General features: G+C 50.4%; 9 protein-coding genes across 9 annotated transcripts; 4 read left to right on the top strand and 5 right to left on the bottom strand.

Annotated features, from left to right (window-relative positions):
* Positions 1 to 271: 271 nt before the first annotated feature.
* Positions 272 to 1,851, bottom strand: G6M90_00g053140 (uncharacterized protein; the record flags this gene model as incomplete). The annotated part of the gene is made up of 4 exons (XM_014684954.1): positions 272 to 944; positions 998 to 1,122; positions 1,178 to 1,461; positions 1,512 to 1,851. The coding sequence occupies 4 exons, from the start codon at positions 1,849 to 1,851 to the stop codon at positions 272 to 274; spliced, it is 1,422 nt and encodes a 473-aa protein (XP_014540440.1).
* A 583-nt stretch (positions 1,852 to 2,434) lies between these two features.
* G6M90_00g053130 (uncharacterized protein) lies at positions 2,435 to 3,208 on the bottom strand (the record flags this gene model as incomplete). The annotated part of the gene is made up of 1 exon (XM_014684953.1): positions 2,435 to 3,208. The coding sequence occupies one exon, from the start codon at positions 3,206 to 3,208 to the stop codon at positions 2,435 to 2,437; it is 774 nt and encodes a 257-aa protein (XP_014540439.1).
* A 2,441-nt stretch (positions 3,209 to 5,649) lies between these two features.
* MPG1 (Hydrophobin-like protein MPG1) lies at positions 5,650 to 7,195 on the top strand (the record flags this gene model as incomplete). The annotated part of the gene is made up of 5 exons (XM_066130556.1): positions 5,650 to 6,220; positions 6,313 to 6,523; positions 6,564 to 6,973; positions 7,034 to 7,095; positions 7,157 to 7,195. The coding sequence occupies 5 exons, from the start codon at positions 5,650 to 5,652 to the stop codon at positions 7,193 to 7,195; spliced, it is 1,293 nt and encodes a 430-aa protein (XP_065986790.1).
* Positions 7,196 to 9,041: 1,846 nt separating this feature from the next.
* Positions 9,042 to 11,015, top strand: CBPM (Zinc carboxypeptidase A 1; the record flags this gene model as incomplete). The annotated part of the gene is made up of 1 exon (XM_014684951.2): positions 9,042 to 11,015. One exon carries the CDS (start codon positions 9,042 to 9,044, stop codon positions 11,013 to 11,015), a length of 1,974 nt encoding a protein of 657 aa, XP_014540437.2.
* A 1,120-nt stretch (positions 11,016 to 12,135) lies between these two features.
* atmA (Aflatrem synthesis protein A) lies at positions 12,136 to 13,371 on the bottom strand (the record flags this gene model as incomplete). The annotated part of the gene is made up of 2 exons (XM_014684950.1): positions 12,136 to 12,922; positions 12,977 to 13,371. 2 exons carry the CDS (start codon positions 13,369 to 13,371, stop codon positions 12,136 to 12,138), a joined length of 1,182 nt encoding a protein of 393 aa, XP_014540436.1.
* A 281-nt stretch (positions 13,372 to 13,652) lies between these two features.
* G6M90_00g053090 (uncharacterized protein) lies at positions 13,653 to 14,555 on the top strand (the record flags this gene model as incomplete). Its single annotated transcript, XM_014684949.1, has 2 exons — positions 13,653 to 13,808; positions 13,863 to 14,555. The coding sequence occupies 2 exons, from the start codon at positions 13,653 to 13,655 to the stop codon at positions 14,553 to 14,555; spliced, it is 849 nt and encodes a 282-aa protein (XP_014540435.1).
* A 326-nt stretch (positions 14,556 to 14,881) lies between these two features.
* On the bottom strand, positions 14,882 to 16,461 carry G6M90_00g053080 (uncharacterized protein; the record flags this gene model as incomplete). Its single annotated transcript, XM_014684948.1, has 2 exons — positions 14,882 to 15,792; positions 15,864 to 16,461. 2 exons carry the CDS (start codon positions 16,459 to 16,461, stop codon positions 14,882 to 14,884), a joined length of 1,509 nt encoding a protein of 502 aa, XP_014540434.1.
* A 1,549-nt stretch (positions 16,462 to 18,010) lies between these two features.
* On the bottom strand, positions 18,011 to 19,186 carry G6M90_00g053070 (uncharacterized protein; the record flags this gene model as incomplete). The annotated part of the gene is made up of 1 exon (XM_014684947.1): positions 18,011 to 19,186. One exon carries the CDS (start codon positions 19,184 to 19,186, stop codon positions 18,011 to 18,013), a length of 1,176 nt encoding a protein of 391 aa, XP_014540433.1.
* A 310-nt stretch (positions 19,187 to 19,496) lies between these two features.
* G6M90_00g053060 (uncharacterized protein) lies at positions 19,497 to 20,417 on the top strand (the record flags this gene model as incomplete). The annotated part of the gene is made up of 2 exons (XM_014684946.1): positions 19,497 to 19,652; positions 19,716 to 20,417. 2 exons carry the CDS (start codon positions 19,497 to 19,499, stop codon positions 20,415 to 20,417), a joined length of 858 nt encoding a protein of 285 aa, XP_014540432.1.
* Between the last annotated feature and the right edge of the window lie 1,358 nt (positions 20,418 to 21,775).

The following is a 21,775-nucleotide window of genomic DNA, read 5'->3' as shown; positions in this document are numbered from 1 at the left end:
GTAGAACCTCGGTCCTAGTTTCCACCGACTGTCTGCGACGTTGACGGCAAGTGAATCCTTGGTTTGTTGTACAAAGCACTATGCTTCCAAGACGAATTGAAATCAAGCGCACTAAAGGGATGGCTTCTCCAAAATGTAAACGATTATTCTAGCGAGGTGTATATCGCGGAGCGGAGTGTAGTACACAAGTTCTGCAACAGGGTGTATGTTGCCAGTTGAGGGGAGATGGGTCTAGGTCTAGCACAAAGGGCTAGAGACAAAAGTTCAAGGGTCACCGGTTCGTATTGCTCAAGATTGGTTGCCATTCCGACCAGAAAACGTTGTCTTGTTGCGTCTTGAACCAGAGTATATTCTCCAAGTGCGTCATCACATCATCCCAGCAGTTCAAGCCGAGAGATGCTTGGGCAGAGCGGGCCTCTGACGCAAACCACGCACCATCAATCGGGTCAAACGAGGATACCATTCCGATGGAGATGGCCCAGACTTTGAGCGAGTCCAGAATGCCGCCCTTTGCGGGTAAATACTGTAGCTGTCCTCTGAGCCGCTTTGCCAGCAAAGTGGCCATGTGGATGTGTGAATAATACGTGGTGCCGTGGATGATGAGCAGATACAGCACCAACGCCAGCCGAAGAGACTCGGATACGGCATGGTGGCCGTTGTTGCTCGCATGGCAGGGCGGCTGTTGCAGGGACAGCAACTTGTGTATCACAAAGCACGTCAGATCGTGCAGCTCGGTCGTCGTGATTTTTCCTTGATGAAAAATGTAGCGCAGACAAGCAAGGGCATCTCGCACGTTGGGGTCAATCTCTTCATGGCCCAGCCCGATGCTCCCTGGATCCAGGTGAGCCGACGCAAACTGCCATTGCAAACCGGACAGAATGCCGTCGCAGGCGACATGGTCGTGAATCCCAAATTGGGGCTGACAAGTAACCAGCATGGAGACCCTGCCAATAGCATTCAGCAAGATTCTCAAGAATTTGGGGACAAGACGGCTTACCATAACACCATGCGAGCCGTCAGTGGACTTGTGTGTTTTACCCGGCCAATGCCGCCTCGCAGGCTGATCATTTTCTTGACCCCCTTGATGTGCATGACACTAGACTCGAAGTTTCCTTTTCCGTGCTATCGTAGCAGGAGTCAGATGCGACAGGTACGAATTGCACGAGGGCCGGCTCACCTCAATCGCGGCCAATGTAACGACTGCGTTGATTGTCTCATCCTGCACCGCCGAAGATGAATGCTCAATTTTTTTTCTCAATTCGCAGACTGAGTCGACCATGAGAGCTTCCGATATAGCAAATCCCCTTTGCGCGCGTAGTTCTTCGTCAAGGGAAGCTGTTTGGAGAGAGACGTGGAAGAGAGCAGGGTCGTCGAGGGCCAAGGGCCACCACGAGACAATGAATGGATTTGTGTCGGTGTTCATGTCGAGGGGGTAATACTGAAATGCGATGCTCGACAGGACTGGACCAGTTAGCTCTCGCCCACACGAGCAGAGGAAGAGGATTGACTACAGTGGCGAATAAGACGCTGGACATGGAGGCGAGGAAGCCTTGTTGGCGGGTAGGAATCAAACGGGTCGTAGGACGTGTTGGCCGGGTCAACAAGCCACACGGGCGACGCTGGACGCACTGCCAAGGACACATTTGAGTGTGAAGATGTCGCCAGAGTGTCGATTTCGTCGTCGCAGGGCCAAGAGGCGGTTCCCGAGGTGTCCGACGAGGTCAATGGCTGGTTGGCATAGACACACCTTGCTCTCCTTTTGATGCAGCGAGAGCATTGGGGCGTTTGAAGATCGCATCGGTGCTTTGCTTTGGCACATGCATCGCACGATCTCCGCAGGGTGGCACGCATGTTGGCGATGGCGAGGCGGACCAAGTGTTGTCACGGCGCCTCGATTGTCGGAGGACGAAGTTGAATTGATGGGAACATGACATCTGGAGCATTTGAAGCTATGGCATGAAGGGCGTATGGGGGCGATTTGGGTGGGACGATGCCGGACAAGGGTCAATCGACATGGCACCTGGCACTGGTCAATTGACTGGTCAGGTCGGCACCTGGCGATCGATCAATTGATGGCATAAAATCAGCCCCGAAAGTTGGTGCTGCCGAATGCCGCCAACGTCTCAAGTCTGCCAGCTGGCAATAGATTGACGTGATATTCGAAGAACGGACCGTCGACAATACGCATCAAATAGCAGCGCACCAGACTACAGAACGAGCAACTCGGCCATGGCGTCAATACGCTAGACTTACTTGGCAACTATCGCCCCAAGCGCATTGACCAGACTTGACATAATAAAGATTGAACCTTGACATGAATTGATGATTGATGTCTGCGCAATGCCTCCAGCTCCATGCACGCACCGTCCACACCAGACTCTGGACAGCATCCGTGACCTTGTTTTCCAACCGCACCAGACAACTGCCGCCGACTCTAGTCTATAAAGAGCCCTCCGTTGGCACACAAGTGCTCCCCATTGATCCATCTCGCGCGCTCCTCGCAAAGAAAGGCCACGGCATAGGCAATCTCGTCGGGCGACCCGAGGCGCTTCTCGACGGGCGTCGCGGCAATGATGGGCCCCAGCACCTTCATCATGTCTTCTCCCGCCGCCATGAAGCCCTCGGTCGCCGTCGGCCCCGGCGACACGGCGTTGACGGTGCAGCCATACTTGGGCGGCAGCTCCTTGGCCCAGACGCGCGTGAACGAGTCCACCATGCCCTTGGTGCCGGCGTAGATGGTCTGCAGCGGCGGCGATGCCCGCGCCGACGCCGACACAATGTTGACGATCCGGCCGCCGGCGCCGAGGTGAGGCAGCGCCGCCTGCGTCGCGAGAAACGTGCCGCGCGCATTCAGGTTGACCAGCTGGTCCCAATGCGCCAGCGTCTGCTCCTCGAGCGGCAGGTTGACGGCTAGGGCGGCGTTGTTGACGACAATGTCGACCCGGGCGTAGCGGGCGACGGCGGCATCCATCAGCGACGCCGGCCCTTGCACCGTGGAAATGTCGGCGCAGACGGCCATGCCCGGGGTTGCCAGGGCCGCCGCCGCATCGTCTGCCTGCTCTTTGAGGCTGGGAGAAGGGTAGTTGATGACGACGTTGGCGCCGCGCGACGACAGCTCCTGGGCGATGGCGTAGCCGATGCCGCTGTTGGAGCCCGTCACCACGGCCACCTTGCCGGCGAGAGTCTGGGCTACTTTGTTGTCCGCCATGATCTGTGTGTAGAATGCGTCAACGGTAGAGTTGAATCAAGTGGTGCAGGAATTGGTTCCTATTGTAAAAGGCAAACATGACATGAAATATAAACTGTCAATCTGACGCCGCTCTCACCCCGCCTTTGCCATGGCAGCACAAATGCATGCATCTTGGTTGGTCACACGAGCCAACCAGACTGAACATTAATCATCTGCCAGGTTCAAGTTGTTACACTGAATTCGCAGCTGAGCTTTGTCATCATTATCAATCAATTGACCGGTCCTTTCTACTCCGTAGCTGTACTCCGAAGTGCGGATAGAACCAGACAGAATGATGGACGAGCGAATGACATTGCGACAAGTTGGACCGTCGATCCTTTCCATGTCGCCCTTGTACCACAGGCAGCGATTTCTGGCAGCATCAAGAGCACAACCTGTCTCTCCAGATGTCTCCATTTGGCGACGACTTGAAATTTCCGAGCCCGGAAAATGCAGGTGAGACGGCGAGGACGGGGCTCAGGCGTTCAATGTTGGTTTCGTCTTGCAGACGCTCAGCATGCCGCCCCTACACGTCAACAGACAACAAAACACAAACACGACGAGAGCGCGTCTGGGTGAGACATCCAGACTCACCCTAATGAGCGTCTCATACCAGCATGCTGGTATTTTCCGCAATAGGTCGAAAAGAAAATGACAAACACCAGAGTCTCACGTCGCGACTCATGCTGGATTGGGTTGGCAGGCCTGGAACCATCCAAGCCCAGAACTCGTCGCGCGCTGGGCAGTCTGCGCATCTTTCCAAGAAATAACCTCACAGCACGAATACGCCCATTTCAGGGACTTCGCAGGGTCCCAATGTCACATTATGCAGGTCAATCGAGACGGGACCGGCCGTGTGGCGGGTTAGGCGTGAAGCCATGGTACCCTTGAGAGGTCAAGTCCCTTCGAAAAATTTACGCACCAATCTTCATCTCGTGTTATGGTCCACAAACTCAAAGTAGCCATGTTCCCGTCTGGCGGAACATGAACTGGAATCCGATTCACCTCGGCTGCAGGATGGGAACGGTTGCCATTGAGCGAGTACAACAGCCCGCGTCCGGGGCACGGTTTGGCACGCGAAATGTGCTGGTATGAGACTTGTACTAGCTTTTCTTTTTTTCTTCTTGTTTTTGTTTTCTTATTTTTAGCTGCGGACTTTGGACCGCGCCCAGTTCTGATTAGTATTTGAGACTACAACCGATTGGGTGAGTGTCGACCAAGACATTGCGCATAGCGCCGAGTGATTAGTAGGGGCATCCGGAATCCTGGGGAATGGGTCGAGACTGAAGTCGGATTATGAATTTACAACACGGAGCACACAGCAAGATCAACTACTGTTGAAACCTTCCGTCGTTCCCAGAAGCAGCCATGTAGAGGCTCAGGAACACAGAGAAACAGGGACAGGGGCAGGGTCCCTTGGGCAACTGTTTTCATAACGTCTACAAACGGCTGCCATGGCGAGGAGAAACAGAGCTAAATGGTTATGCTCTTGGTGCCGTTTCGGCGGATCGGCGGCTAACTACGCGAGACAAAATGCTTGCAGTCGTATAGACTAGACGCGCCCGACATCGCTGCCTCACCTTGTCCATTGAAAAGGTTGACAATGCTAAATCTTGTAGTTTATTTATAACGAGTATAACCCGCAATAAAACTCCCCAACTTGACAACGTGTGGTAGACAATTGACCACAATCCCAGGGGCGACGGACCGCAGTAGATAAAGATGAAGTTGGCCTCGAGTACCAAACATTGCTCACGAGTGTCCAGTCATGACGGGCCAGGTATGGGCTGGATAAGTCGGGGACTTGCCACTGGTAGGCAGCGTATGTTTCAACCAGACCCTTTCAGATGAAATAAACACTTCACGATGCTACGGTTCCTGCCGCCGCAGGGATCTGTCCCGTCCTAGAGCAACCACGATTAATTTCGGTCAAGTCTTGGATGTTTGCATCAACGTTTCTCCCGCTTGGTCGATGTCAAGCATAAGCTCTTTTTTTTTTACAGTTATTGTCTTGGACTGCCTAATCACCCGGCCAAAGAAGCCTCCCTGCACTATTTCACGGGAATTTGAGACCTGCCCGCCCTGCATCGCCCGGAAGCAGTAGTATTGTCTCACCCCGCGACGACAGAACCTTCATTACACGTTTGTGTAAGATCATCCTCGAGCATGCTACCGCCACGCTAGAAGATCCAGCCCAGACGCCACTAGTTATCGTGTCAAGGGGAATGCATCCGCTGGCGGCATCGCCCAACAGCAGAAACTGAAAATACATAAGAATTGTTTGCTGCCCGGGTCAAGTCTACCCTTGGTCATCTCTCTTCTTTTCCTTCACCCATCACTCGTTACCATTTTTCACCACCATCGCTCGTTATTTCGTCCCTCCTTTTTTTCCTTCTTGTTCAACATCCTGGTGACAAAACATGCCTACACATCGTGGCTTCTTGACGGCCTCTCTGGCGAAACTGGCACTCATTGCACCATTCTTGGCGCAGCAGGCCATTGCCGGTGATATTGAGGCCCGGACTGTCGAAGTTTTTGCCACCACGTATCTTGACCTGGGCCATTGCCATAATGCATGCACTACCAAGAAGTGGCATGAGTGGGAGACACCAGGTCACGAATCGCCGCCATATGCTACCCACACCATGCCTGCCGAGGAAGGTTGTGTGACTACATCGATATCTACAAAGCACCCCGAGTGCCAAAAGTGTAAAGGAACTGTCTATGTATATGTACCGAAGACGGAGCATCATGCGAAGACTACCACGGTTACCAAGTCTGTTCACACATCGACGCAACACACCACTAAACCTACTACGGTCAAGACTTGGACCAGGCCCTCGTCTTCCAGCAAGCCGGTGACTGAGTCCAAGTCGTCTACCACCAAGAGAGAGCCAACAACTACAAAGAAAGAGACAACGTCTACAAAGAAGGAGCCGACTACCACAAAGAGAGAGCCAACGACTACTACGAAGAGAGAGCCGACGACTAGTACAAAGAAAGAGTCGACGACTACGAAGAAAGAACCAACGACCACAAAGAGAGAGTCGACGTCCACAAAGATAGCGTCAACGACTACTAAGAGAGAACCAACGACTACCAGGACATGGACATGGGCTACAAGCAAACCACAATCTTCGACCAAGACGTCCACTACGACGAAAGAGCCAACTTCATCTTCAACGAGGACATGGATATGGACATGGACTTCAACCAAGCCACACTCTTCTACCAAGACGTCAACTGCGACGAAAGAGCCAACGACTACAAAGAGAGAGCCAACGACTACCAAGCGTGAAACGACTACCACGAAGACATGGACATGGACAAGCAGACCACTCTCCACCAAGACGTCAACTGCGACAAAAGAGCCAACTTCCACCAAGAGAGAGCCAACGACTACCAAGCGAGAGCCAACGTCCACCAAGCATGAAACGACTACCACGAGGACATGGACATGGACAAGCAAACCACTCTCGACCAAGACGTCGACTGCGACCAAAGAGCCAACTTCCACCAAGAGAGAGTGGACGACTACAAAGAGAGAATCAACGTCGACCAAGCGTGAAACGACTTCTACAAAGCGTTATCCTCGTCCCACCCCTCATTCGGGGCCAACCGTCGGTGATGCCAATGCCCAGTGCGGCAATCACCAGGTCCTCTCATGCTGCCGTTCAGGAAATAGCGCTGGTCTCCTAAACAATGTGCTGGGCGGCCAATGCTCACCCATTAATGTTCTTATTGGTACGAGAAATTCCCTTTACTACTACAAGCAACAGGTCAGATGATGCTAACCATGAGCAGCTCTTGTCCCCCTGCAGAATGCATGCAGCAACCAGGTTGCGTGCTGCACAGGAAGCGCGAATGTAAGTTCCCCATGACTATGTATATCAAGGCGTGGCTTGTGATGCTAACCGCGACATGTAGGGTTTGCTCAACGTGGAGTGCACCAATCTCAATGTGTAAGCCTCGCTCGCCGGCGTGCCACATTGTGGAGGGGTCTTGAAGCCGCCAGTCAAGTCTGGTTGGCAATTTTTTTGCCAACCAGGATTCATAGCCTTGATCGAGATTGTGAGCATGGCAGTGCACCGTTGAGGTATCTTGGGACTGGAAAACGAGTATTGCATTGCAGTCTGGTCTGGTGCAGTGAACCCAGACCACGGTGCCAGGGACGCCACCCACACCCAGAAGAGCTGTCGTTGTGCAACGGCAGCTTTGATGGGCCTAAACACGCAAGCACTGTGGATGTAGGGTATGGTTAATATGTTTTAGGCCAAGCTGTGTCAGGCTTGCGAGCAACTCTGGATAACCTGTTTCCATGTTGCTCGGCACAGAGGTTGTCATTATTTATTAATTTTATTTCATTTATTTTCAAGTTATGTACCTATAATGCTAGTAGACTGTGGGGTCTGGTATGTATATGGGGCCGCCATGTAACGTGTTACCCTATAATATTGTCAGCCCCCTATTATTATTATACTTACAGCTTAATTATAATATATTAAAATTATATTTATTTTTAAGTTATGCACCTATAATACTAGTAGACTGCGGGGTCTGGTATGTATATAGGGCCGCCATGTAACGTGTTACCCCATAATATTGTCAGCCCCCTATTATTATTAATACTGTTTTAGATTTTACGCTTGCACGATACCTGTATTATGCGTGTAATTTCATTTGACTACAGAGCGAATCAACCAATAATTAATATTATTAAATATTAAAAAAAAAGCTTTTATATTAATTACGTTATTATAAGTATAACAAAATTAGGGGGCTGACAATGTTGTGGGGTGACACGTTACTAAGTAAGCCACCAGCCGAAATTCCGAGAATTACGGGGCATAAAATCTCGACGCCTCCCTTAAACACCAAGCAACGCTCCAAGTCACCTTTAATGTTCTCCAGTTATCACCCAGTTAAGGGGCAAAGGGCGCTCCCCGGCCCGTGCTGCATCCGGTGTGGCGAACATTGAACCGTCCAAGCCCATTATGCGGTCCATGCGTGAAGAAGGCCGCCGCTTGGCCGCATTGGGACATCGACATTGGGGCAATGCCAACGCAGAAACAAAAAGCTGTGCTGGCGGCAAACCTGGCAATGTATTAATTTCTCGTCATGCTTGCACATAGTTGCCGTGTTATGGCGCAAGTGGTTCCCCGTGGCTTTGCCCAGCTCCGCCAAAGCTGGGTTGCGTGTGTGATTACGCGCAAGCTGAATCGCCTTGAACTGGTCAACCAGCATGGCCATCTCGAGGATTCAGTGTCGTGGTGCGAGTTGATGGACGATGAGTACATGTGTCGCGTCAAGTATGTAAATCGACTACAAGTGCCCGGAATACCGCCATCATATTGAACAAGATTCCACCCCAACATCACGTAGGAATTGAGTCAACCCCCGTGAAGCCATCAGCAGCTATTCATGGAATTCACCAGTGGATTAACCCTTGACTGACTATTAATTCAGGTGGTTCGCCAGCTTCCCAAGTTTCAGCTAGCCTCTTGAAGCCTGATTCATGTGTTTTCTGGTCAAGGAATATTACCGTTATGATATTGGGTACGTTGTCGGCGTCGGCTTCTCCTAGTCTCGGAAAGGCACCCGGTATACTGAGTCTTGGCCGTGACTCAGTCATGGATGTAGCTAAGCCTCTGAGAATTCAAAGTTGCTGGTCCTTGCTATAATATCCAGGACTGACAACCGCAGCACGGTGCTGGTGCAAATCAAGGGTGGGCGATGTGCCGCTCCACCTCTGGTCTGATCATCTGATGTTGGCTTGGCCGTTGATGGCTGTGCGTAGTAGTTCTTGAGAAAGATGCTGTGGGAGAAAACATGTATTAAAGACCTGACTGCTTCGTCTGTATCAGTCGAGGAACATCTTGTCGAAGCATCCGTCTATTCGTCCTTTGCCGGCTGCCACTCGTGCGTCACTCTTTGTTTCGTATCCGTTGCTCCCCAAAAGTCCTTCTTTTTGTCAAGAGTCACCATTCTGGTCAATCAAGTCATGAAGTTGCAAACGGCTCTTTCTTTGGCGGCCCTTGGCTACGTGACAACCGGCTGCCTCCTCCCAGAGGAGCTGGAAGGCGGGAAAGTCAGTCTTCGCCGGCGTCAGTCTGCGAGAACCAAAAAGTATGCGCCCATAGGAAAGGGGGATCGCTTTGAAGGCGGCAACAAGGTGCCATATGGTATTGGCTCCGACCCTGACAACTTTAAAGACGTATCCAAGTTGTCCATTCTCAGTGTCTCCGAGATCGAGTCAGCGCTCAAGGGTCTGGAGCAGGAATATCCCGAGAAAATCAATCTCAGCAAAGCAGACGACAAGACGTTTGAGGGCCGCGATATTTATTACGGAGTAGTCGGCTCCAACGAACCCCGTGTGTTTCTTACCAGCGGTGTGCATGCTCGCGAGCGTGGGGGGCCAGACAATATTATATACTTGATTTCGGATCTGCTTTGGGCGGATAAGCAAAACGCCAACCTCACCTATGACGGCAAAACGTATGATGCTTTGCAAGTCCGCCAAGCGCTCGAAGTAGGCATCGCCATTATTCCCGCCGTCAACCCAGATGGGATCAACTACGATCAGACCTACGACGCCTGCTGGCGCAAGAACCGCAGACCTTTTGGAGACGAATTTGGCGTCGACATCAACCGCAACTTCAGAGTTTTCTGGGACTACAAGCGAATATTTCACCCCCAGGCCAGAGTCAGTATGAGCAACACGCCATCAGACCACACTTATGTTGGGCCAAGTCCTCTCTCGGAGCCCGAGACACGGAGCATCACAAACGTATTCAAACGTGTCACCTCCCTATCATGGTATCTGGACTTGCATTCCGCTCTGGGCAAGGTTCTATATTCATGGGGCGACGATTATGCCCAGTTCAACGACCCTTCCATGAGCTTTCGCAATCAACGATACGACCGCCAACGAGGCCTCTTCCACGATGGATACAATGAGTACATGGAGCAGGATGATTTTGACGCCCAGAAATCTGCCGCGGAGCGCATGGCCACTGCCATGAACAGCGTCGCCGGCAACAGCGCTCGCTACAAGGCTGACCAGACCATCAACTTGTACCCGGCTCTGGGCAGCACCGATGAGGCCATGGCGGGATATTATAACCAGACCTGCGGGGCGAGTCGAATCCATGCCTTGACCTTTGAGTTTGGGCAACGATCACGCAGCTGGGACTGCAACGACATATTCTACCCCGATGCGAGGCAGTACAGGGACAACATTGTCCACACCAATGTCGGTTTAATGGAGCTTCTGCTGACTGCGGCAGGAAAGGATGGTGAGAGCAAGACGTATAAATGTGACAATGGGCAAGGCACGCCGGAAGAGCCCAAGCCCGAGCAGCAACGCCCGAACAATCCACAGGCACAATTGTCACCCGAGCAGCGGGAGTGCCTCGCGAAAAGTCTGCCCGAGTACAACGCTTGCAGAGATCAGGCGTGCAGAGACAGCATCGCCCAGAAGATTAGGGACTGCGCAGAAGAGGCAACCAACGCAAAGAGCCAGCCCAAGCCCGAGTCGCCCAAGCCCAACGAACAAACCCCGAAGAGTCCAGCGGCACAATTGACACGTGAGCAGCAGGAGTGTCTCGCGAAAAGTCTGCCCGAGTACAACGCCTGTGAACCTAGAGATCAGGCGTGCAGAGATAATATCGCCCAGAGGATTAGAGATTGCGCAGATCAGGCAATGAAAGCAAAATCGGCAGGCCAGGGGCAGGAGTGTCCTCCGGGTTCGTCTTACAGTGCGTTTTTCGGCGGCTGTGCTAGTTGAGAATGAAGGCAGGATATGCCTGTAGCTGGAAAGACATCTTGGTTTGCGCCAGGGTAATACTCACAACTATACCGTTATCAATGGTTGCAAGGAAACATTATATTATACCAGACATTAGCCTGGACTTTCATCGCTATTTGTAAATGTCTATCTGGGTGTGGATGGAAGAGTAATGAGACTGGATAGATCCAAGTATACAAATAGTGTTCGTCTACGTGATGCCGGAATCGTACCGTTGCCATTCTTGTTGAACTTGCGATTGCATCTCCTTCAGCCTTTCTTTCGGCTTTTCAGTACGCAATAAAAGAATCCATATAATGAATTCCGGCCTGTTCTATTCTTACTACATCCCAATCCATTAATAGAGCCAGCTATATGACCCCTAGAGATCCTGATGATATTTTCCAATCATTGTTAAGGATCCATACCGAAAAACTAACTATAATAGAATATAAATAGGTAGCGTTTGTCGCAGACAACTATGGAGGGTAACGCGCCGGGCTATCGTTCTATCTGCGCAAGTTGCACGCTGGTTGCCTCAAGCCGTCGAGTGTTACGTACGCTGGATGAATCGGCCCAAATTTAGGCGAAACTGAAGGCGATGATACTGTTGTATTGAGTTGGTTGACGACCCGGGAAGCTTGGAACGGGACCTCGGGGCAATCGTCCCATTATGCCCGGTGAATTGTGCGCGGAGAGGAGCCCGATGTGGTGTCGAGATCGCGGAGGTTGCGGCGACGGAATGTAAGCTCTATGCCTCCATGTCACCGGGTATGGAAGCCAAGTAGCGGATTAAAATTTGGGGGCGAGTCATTTGCGGTGTGGTGTCCTCTTCACATGTCGAAAATGATCAATCGAGACTCTGCTGGTTCGGCATGATATTGTCATCAACCTCATCGGGTCGTCGATTCACAATTTTTAAATTGCCCTTAATCGAGTAAAATTTAGTCAAGGTTAATACTGTTTCATTTTCTATTTTCCCCTCCGCCGCCAATCAGAATGTTTTGGGCCGGCTTGGTAGTAACAGCAATTGATGCAGCCCTCGTCAAATCAATGACAATACGCGTGGCCATTCCAACCAAACGCAGAGAACGCCGTTTCTGTAACTCTCAAGAGCTCGTTACACTATTTTGCGACGATGATTGTTCTCATGCACAAGTGTGTCTCTCCGCCATATCAACACCACTGCTGCACCGACTGGGCCAAGGATCAAGGCACTCATCAGCCCGCCGACCATGATCTTCCAGGTCGCCTTCAAATGGCGTGCGCTGTCTTCTAATAGCTCCAATCTTACAGCCAAAGCCCACACAAAACAGGCCACGCTGATTAGCCAAAAGTCCCACTGCACAAACCAGAGTTGCCCTTGTGATACGGATGGCAACGGAGAGCCGAGCGCAAAGGGATTCCTTAGCTGACACATGTGTCTAAGGCTCCATGCCTCAGCTATCTCGGGTCTGAAGATGAAAGGAAGCACGGAAGCCGAAAATACCATGCTCATGAAGTACCAGTACGTTGCTGTGCTCCACAAGAGGCCGATGCCGTAGACTCGGTGCATGGCGCCATTGCCCCGGCCGCCGGCTTGACGTGTCGATCCGAGAAACCGCCTGGCTAGAGGATCCAGCCCCCTTTGCGCCAGGTATGTTGTGATTGGGAAAATTTCCCAAAGCCTTACCATGTTGACCTTTTGGTTGATTGACAGGACAGAAGGCGCTGGTAGAGCCGCAAGAGCCCAAGGCAAAGCCATTCCGATGACGATGCTGACGGGTGTTGTGTAGAATACCTCTGGTGCAACATCATAATCGGACCCGCGCCAAGACGAGTTTCGTTCATTCAGCGACAAGCCGTAAAACAGAGGGCTCACGATTCCCAGGCCCAGGATTTGTCCTAATGATGCCATTGTTGTGAAGCTATAAGATCAGCCTAGTGTCAACGCCGAGGGCAACGTGCAACGGAATGCTTACAAGGCAGGTATGCGGTCCTTGTTCCCATTTCGACGGCTCTCAATCATGCCCAGAATCCAGATTCCCACTGCGGAGCCGCTGAATGGAATCATGAGTAAAGACATGTCAGCCCTCGATCCGTCGACCAGATCGTAGAAAAACACTGTGAAGCCATCCAGCAACGCGTCCAACCAGTTCCAGCCTGTCAATGTGGTGTCATATGGGGAGGACTCTGCCCCAATCTTTCGCTGCGATGCCTGGAGAAGCAGTGCATTGAATAGGCCATTTGAAATCGGAAATGCGAGCAAGGCAAAAATGCCGACAACCGTGAGAGTGAAGAGGATTATTACGGGAGTAGCTCCGCGTAGAGAAGTGGGTTGTGGCGAGGCCATTTCCGACAGACTGAGTGAGGGCATTTTCAAGATCTGGAGGGCAAGTAAAGCTTGTACGAAAGCTCTGTTGAGGTATCAAGCGCAATGCGAAGACCATCTACTATGTAGGGGTCACCAATGACCACAACTGCCGAGCCCGAAACACTTCCGGATGTCTTTGACCCCGGACCGGCGGAGATCACTCATCTAGCCCGGACGGGCTTATTCCCAGCCAAGATATAAGAAGTGAGCTAGTTTCGGGAGAGGATACTTTCCCATGTGTCTCTCTAGTCGAATATACTGTGGGTAAACTTGCTTCTTTTGCCATGGCCTCGACTCGTTCACGGCCAAAGGTTTCGTTGCTTTTAGCTGTGCCTTTAAGCACCGTGCTTTTCTTGTTTGCGCTGTTTGCATTTACCGGCGTGCCCAGGTTTCGAGCAGACCCGTCCTTGGGAGTATTTTCATTGTTTAGGACTTTGGAAGTAGGAAATTGTCCTCATATTAGACAAGTCGAGATGGCTAACATGTACATATAGACGGGCACCAATATTATCGATCATAGAAAAGAAACAGCGCCTCGATGGCTGTACCATGGATTACACGCTGGTCCGGCCATGGTATGGTGTGTGGCGATGCCACTGCAGCATATTGATGGCCTTCGAATGAAGTGGCCCATCTTTCATCGCATCAACGGATATACAGCCTTGACCGTCTCTTTGATCCAGTCCGTTAGCGGAGTCTTGTTCCTTATCTACGGATACGCCTACACTCACCAGAACCTACTCCATATCCATTATTTGTACATCCGAGGTAAATGGATTCCGCCATTCTTCTGGCCAACTTTTGAAGCCGGCCTGTGGGTTTATGCGCCGATATTTGTCTTTACATTGGTGCGAACCGTCCAAACAGCCCGGTCCAGAAACTTGGCCCAGCATCGCAAATGGGCGGTACTGCATACTATTGCTGGCTATGTTATTGCCATCAACAGGCTCAACCTCACCGTGTTACTTGCCTTGGGGGATATTCTGACGTGGCTGCCTGTTCGTACCAGGGAGTTTGTATTGGGTTCTCCATCTTTCACAGAAGTTGTTGACATGGAAATAAGTGCCTTTGCAGGAGCTGCGGCTTACGCCTATGTTATAGCCGGCATTTGGGCTGTCACGCAGGTCACCAACAGAGGTCGAACACCCAGCCGCAAAGCCGTGCTCGAAAAGGCGACTGAGTCATGAAACTAGGGTCGTTTTGTATAGTGTCCTTGGGGTTTATTAATGACAGAGCATCGTGGTTTTGATGGCCGAAGAGCCTGGCATGAGCGCCGCGCCAGACCGTCTATGCTTAGAGTATCTCGCATTACAATGCTTCATTTGGTGCCCTACTCTCCTCTCTCCTGGTCGCATCTCTCACTACTAGTCAGGATACTTCATAGCATGTCTCTTTTGTAGTAAATTTGAACGTCAATCTTTAAATGTCAAGTCTACTCGAGGAAGAAAATGGTCGTACCATCATATGTCTTTCTCTTCAACCGAAAACACAGCCAGCCGCTCTTACAGCAAGACTAATATGTTTCCCGAAGCTGAGACCGTAGTTTCTCCCCGTATTTCCAAAGTATCCAAGGGGATGGGAGGCTAATGCAAAGCGCCGCAGCGGCCAGTACAGTATTTCCCCAGCCATATCCCAAGGCTGAGTACATTTTTGGTGCGAAAAGAGGAAACAGAAATGCAGCCAGGCTACGTGGGAGCTGTGATGCACTGATTGCCGAGCTTGTGTGCTCTCCATACACATCTATGAGGTAAGCATGAAGTGGTAATCCGGCAATCTGGCTGCCAAAGGAAGTAATCACGATTCCGAGATCGACAATTACCCAAGAAAGCCGGTACTGGGCGCTCCAGCCATAAAGACAAAGGCCAACTGGCACAAGCGATAAGCCGCCAAACATGAATGGAAGGCGATGCTCTGGTTTAGGCTCTGCGCCGCCATTCTTTGAGACGGCCTTTCGGTAGTAATAATCCATCAATGGTCCACCAAGTTGGGAGCCAGCAACTTCGCCTATGGCGCAGGCAAGGTAATGCAACCCACTGATTTCGACAGATTGCCCATATTGATCTACCCATAGCTGACCAAAGGTTGATAGGACAAGATAGAGCAGACCGTATTCAAAAGAAGATATAATGGACGTGATTTGCACTATTGGGTGCGTTGCAAGAAGCCTAAATGGTCTCGAGAGTGCCCGACGGATAGCAGTGAATCCGAGCTTCCTCGTTTCGTGTGTTTCGATGGCAGCATAATACCGGTCGTCCCCCGTGGCGCGTCGAACGCGCCTTGCCTGCCGTCTTAGAATGACCGGGCCGTAGGATTCTTCATATATTGCGAATGAAACGGCAGTCATTATGCCCTGAAATGCGGAAGTAGCCCAGAAGGACCAACGCCAATCCGAACGTGATGCAATAAATCCACCAACGATGGGACCTTGGATCTATGTTAGCTGCAATGCCTAGAGAATGTTTCCTTTTTGCAAATGCCCCAACAAAAACACATACCTACTGCAGCCCCAAGTAAAGGTATGAGCAAGTAAGCACCCAGGGACTTGCCGCGTTGATCTGCTCGCCACAGGTCACTCAGCACACCACTAGCGAGAGCATATATGGCGCTGGCTCCGAGGCCAGCGAGGAATCGGGCAGCGATCAATAGTCCGGCAGAGTTGGCAAAGCCGCAGGCAATGTTCCAGCCCAAGAACCAAATATTTGAGGCGTGCAATATTGGCTTTCGTCCATATAGCTCAGATAAAGGCCCCATAAACAGCGGGCCTATAGCCGTGGCAAGAGGATAAATGGACATGACCATGGCGGCCGCAGCGCTGTTCATGCCGAATTCCTGGGCGATTGTAGCGAGTGCCGGTGCCATGATCGTTGACACCATGGTGCGGTTGAAGCCCGCCGTGGATAGAACATCCAGTATGAGCCATTTCTTTCCATTTCGCCAGTTGAGAGGATTCTTGTGGCTGTGGTCCGAATCAAACGTGACAAGGAAAGGGTCACCAGGCTCTGAGGGAAACGGACGGACCTCTTTTAATGGAATATGTGAAGCCTGTGGCGGACGAGTGGTTTCGATATCATTGTCTTGGGATACGGACGCCATTCTAGAATTATGCCATGCCCGCGAGGGTACTCGATGTCGAGGGGCAGCGGATGCATATTATCAGGTTTATGAATGAAACCTCAGTACATAGCTTGACACTTGCGGCAACCTACCATCTGATAGGAGAGAAATGACGCGGCCATTGGTTTCCTCTACACGTTATAGAGGGGCCAATGGTGGCATACGCGTTGCGGGACCGTTTAACTCCGAGCACATTCAAATAACATGAATGGCCAGTAACAGGGATGAATGAGGAAAACCTACGCTAGCACCGTGACGATTCTTTCGGAAAGTGTCCGAGCAGTTGCAAAACCAGAAGAGATTGCTCTCTTGGCTGGATGGTTAGACCGCGCATGTTTTCCCGCTTCCCCTCAAGAGTGTACATGGACGAGCTAACCTTGCCTTCCTTTCCCTCCTTTTTGAAGAGTCGTATGCGTCTCCACTGAAGACGAATCAACGCGTCAAAGCCTACGAATGTATACGTATTAGTGTGTGACCCCAGGAGGTAGCGGCAACGCGGACGTGCTATTGTTCGGAAACTAAGCCGATCGAGATATTGCACAGCCTTGAGGCTGTTTCTACCACGTTGGTGGTAGACGAAGGCAGTTCTAATGTCTGCATGGACTAGACTTGGCAGAAGGCTTCTGGTACACCCGTTTTGGATTCAAGTCTATAACCTTCAATGCTACGCCGATATTTCGCGCTAACTAACCCCCTGCGAAACTCCATCAGGCACTATCCCGTGCCCAGCAGTCCAAGGCGATAGTCTGGAGTGACTACAGGTACTCCGTAAACCGACCCATACATGGCAGCATTTCAAGTGTTGCTCGGCTTCCGTATTTGGTTACCCGGAAGCGGATAGCGGACTAGTCGCCGACGAGTTGGTGAAAATCTGGGGCAGCCGGCACAAGGATGTCAATACATCTAAATATGTAGTGCCTGGCTCGTTTGTTCAGGATTTGGAGACATGGTAAGAACTTTGACTTGGCGTGTTGCTTCTCTTAAAGCATGCGACAATCGCCGTAGCCTAATTTCAAAATAGCACTTGAGTGTATATCGTTCATCCAGTAGCCAACCAGGCAATTGGTTCTCCTATCCACTGGCTTGACGTAAGCAATCTAGCCTGACCAGTCTAGTTGATCCTTCAAATCGCATTCCCTCCGTCGGCTCCGTAGTGTAATCACCCCCGATCGGCCGAGGCGTAAGGGACGCGCTTTTGTGGGGGGCGGCAAACTTGCATTTTAGTTACTTGGCGAGTAGTTTAGGTATGACAGTTATAATTTGTTCACAATAATTCTTACAATATTTTGTTTAATGGAGGGATGTATTCTGATGTAGTGTCTGGTGCTACTAAATTGCCCGACTTTCTCGTCACTTATCGCGACTAGTTGAACACGACGAGTGCTAAATCATCAATGGTTGAACTCTGTTCTATTGATATCCACATTTGACCGTAAGTTTATCTTGCGCTCGAGTCCAAGTTGACTTCAGGGAATACACAGAGTACTGAGAATCGACAGTATTAACTGCCAAGCCGTTACTAATTGTTTTAGCATGTCTTGGCCCCTTTTGTCACAGTAAATCTCTGATGTAGTACATGGTCCCTATTCTCAATCAAAGCTACAGCCGCGGCACCCGGACCAAAGACCAAAGCAAATACCCCAGCTTTAACAGTGCTTAGACCAAGGTGGTCCGTGTGACTTGATGATTGCAATGCCATCCTATTCATGTTCCAAGCCCACACTAGGAGTGACACCGTCGAAATAACTTCATTAGCCGTCATAAAAGTAGAAGTACCGAGTGCAATGGTATCAGTCTTGGTAACAAAACCTCGCCAAATAGATGGCACGGGCCATAGAGAAGCAAGCGACAGAGAGCTGACGATATGAGCTGGCAGCAGATGGGGGAACGAGTAGGCGAACAAGACGGCTGACACGGTCAAGATATGAGAGCTAGCCGTGATCCAAAAGGCGACCGAGTAAAGCCGTCCTAGCCTCTTCATACGTCTTTCGAGCTGCTGCCTGCCGTCGGCGGGGGGTGCAGGGCCGATGCTTCTCAGGAGAGCATGTGCAATAGCCAGGAGAACTGGATGAAACAAACGAACCACGATCCATGTCTGGCGAGACCACAATGGGGGCTCTGGGCTCCATGTACCCACGAGCATGAGCAAAGTCGGGAGCCCAGCGCCCAAGAGGAAAGCAAATGGTAGGGATTCGAGGTCGGCTAGGGTTATTGTTGTGAATTCGGCCGACGAGGAGGCCCGTCTCATGCGAAGGAGGCTGAAGGCACACCATGCCGGAAGGCCCACGGCAACTCCAGCAAATTCCATGACCAAACCCCAAAGGACATAGGAATACTTGTACGGCCTTGATGTTGTCTTGCTCTGTGGCCCGTTGTTGTGCGACTCTAGCAGTATCAGAATCCAAGATGTCATCCATAACCCAAAGAAGTGATTCCCTTGTATAAATAGGCTCAGGTTGTGGTGATTAAGAATAGACGAAAATACAGTGACCATGATGGAGAAGTCGAGGTCCAACAGCCCCAGTCCTGTCCAATGTGTCCGTAGGGGAATATCGCTGCCAGGGAGGATCGGACGGGAAGAAAGAAGATTGTCAGAGATCATCTGTACCAGGCCATTTCGAATGCCGAGGACGTGGAGACACGAGATGGCAGCCAAAAAGAGAAGCGGTAACGCCAAAAAACTCGTAGTTAGCTTTGTAGACATTTTGGTAGGTGGCAACGTGTTGGACACGCGATTGTTTTGCATGAACGGTTAGGGAAGACGTTTTACAGGATACATATAGATAACTGTGGCGGAATTCCGCGGAAGGAGTCAATGCGGCAGCGGCGTAACGGCATAGTAAACCGGCGGCCGTAGATTGATACATATGCTCATCAGTCCGGACCGGGAATGCGGTGCGGAGTTGCAGATGGCCCGCATTGTCCGGTCGATTGAGACATGGCGGTATATTTAACCTCGCCTTGCCGACGGTAGCGTACCTGTAAAATTGCCTTGGAAGGAACATGTTGCAAAAATGGCCTTTACATCCCGTTCACCGGTTCGCATCTCGCCTTGGATCGGCCTGCCACTCAGCGTGTTTATGATTGTTGTCGCTACCATCACGTTTGTGGGAGCACCGTACGGCGATGGAAGCAAATGGCCTGTCCTAACAACGTTTCGGGATAAACGGGTAAGTACCTGCCAACTCCCATACCGCATATGGCAAGGATGCTTACTGAGACGTCTTCGGTAGTCGGAGCTTAATATTCTCAACTATCGTGCACAGCAAGCACCGCCATGGCTGTACAAAGGAGGAAAGGGAGCGACATCCATTCTGTGGAGCATACTCATCCCCTTGCAGCACAGCCAAAGCATTCGTCAAAGAATGCCTACCTTCCATCGGGGGGCCGGATACATGGTTGTTCTCTTGTCCATTGAGCTGGGCTTGGCCGGCTATTATCTGTCCAGCCGTGGAATGGTGACGACCCATGAAAAATGGTATCATGTGCATTCATTCTATGGTGCTCGTCTCCCGATTCCATTCTTGGTGTGGCCCACGTTTGACTTTTCCATTGGCGTTCTTGGTGTTTTTTACTTTGTTAGCCTATTCAAGCTATTCACCGCGATTCGGGCTCAGAAGGTGGAATTACATCGACGGTGGGCCGTATTCCACAGCATGACGGGATATGCCATTTCTATTGAGCGACTTATTGCCGTCTTGGTCATCGCGCTGGGCTGGGTCTTGCATAGCATGCCGGAGCACTTTCAAACCTGGCTACAACTGCCTCTAGACAGGGACGGAAAGATGGAGGTTGAGTTGTCAGCCCTCGCTTGGACGCTGGCAGCAGCAGGTATCACAGTCGCTGCTTGGGCCTATATAGAATTTGCCAAGGTTCGTTCAACGGAATCAAGGAGCGGAGGATCGCGCATAGAGGCAGTGAGGAAGAACAAGTGAGAACGGGCTGGGCTCTTATTCCCAGTCCTTGCTTCAAGCCCGCTGGATATATAGAATAATGCTTAGGTGGTGGTTCCCATTCCTCACCCTGGCATATCGTAGCAGCTGTGCTCACTAGCAACAAATTTATGTCAAATTTCATCCTTGCTTAAACCGCTTACCCGCTGTCCAGCAGTTCAAGGCCGGTGGAGATGACAACTTGTAACTGGGCAGCACAATTCGACGTAACACGAAGCCTGCTAGGTTCTGCCATCCGGTCGGGAGTCCAGCAGGACTTATCTTGTATCTTTATATAGATCAATATACATGATCAGATCTCTTTACACTTTAATATAATATTATCGAGCTAAGACGATGGAAGTGAATCCAGGTATTGATAGCGCGGCATAGTACTTTATATACAGAGACATGACTTTTGATTTGATATAATCAAATTGATTGAGATTGGAAAATATATAAGCCACGAATAATCCAAAAAACTTAAATACCTATAGTTCCCCAGGGGTACCTATTTTTACGCCAGCCTTATATGCTATACCGATAGCGGTATCGGCGAGCTGACTTGCTACCTCGCCTTACCCTTCTTCTATCTCGACTTTAGTTAACACAAGACTGAAACAACTACCTAGTTCGGAATAAGTATATTAAATCCTCTGTAAAAGTGCCTTATCCTTCATTTTGACAATAGTCTTTTCTTTATATCAAACCTTCCGAAAATCCCCAGTATACTGTGTTTTATTAGCCGCTCTTTATTCTTCTTCCTTCCTAAACCAATAAATTCGTTATATTATATCCAAGGAAATTTTAACGCAGAAAAAGCCTGTTTTACAACTACTGGCTTGTATACAATTCAGACCCTGAATATTTAGCCAGGCGTGACATAATAAGAGAGCTTACAACTAATTAAAAAAAATTATTATAAGGGGTATATAAGGTAAAAAAAAGTACCTAATAAGCTATTATAAAATTCTTATCGGCACAAGTTACTACTAAAAAATTACTACTCCTTGTAAATTATACTTAATAGCTACTGTTATAAATCAAGGCTACTCTTGTTAGTAGAGAGGCCCCTGTAAATAACTATGTCCCTTGTCAGGTCACTGATCAATAGCTAATCTTACAGGGGTCTGGTTAGATTGTATATTCCGGCGCGATTAATCCTACTCTCGGGAAAGAGAAGACCAGCACTGAGTGACGTCAACTGGTGGGTTGCTTTCTAGTCGCCCCATCCATAAGATTTTCGTGGTGGGTGCATTAGAGGACAGGAAAATAAAATTTGACCCAGAGGACAACCGCGCTAGTGAACTTGGCGAGGCTTTCTGGGATAGTATTCCTGGCTGGAAGTTGTGGAAGGAGAG

This window comes from Metarhizium brunneum, chromosome 3, assembly GCF_013426205.1.
Source record: "Metarhizium brunneum chromosome 3, complete sequence".
Lineage (NCBI taxonomy): Eukaryota > Fungi > Ascomycota > Sordariomycetes > Hypocreales > Clavicipitaceae > Metarhizium > Metarhizium brunneum.
This window is presented reverse-complemented; position numbering and strand designations above follow the sequence as displayed.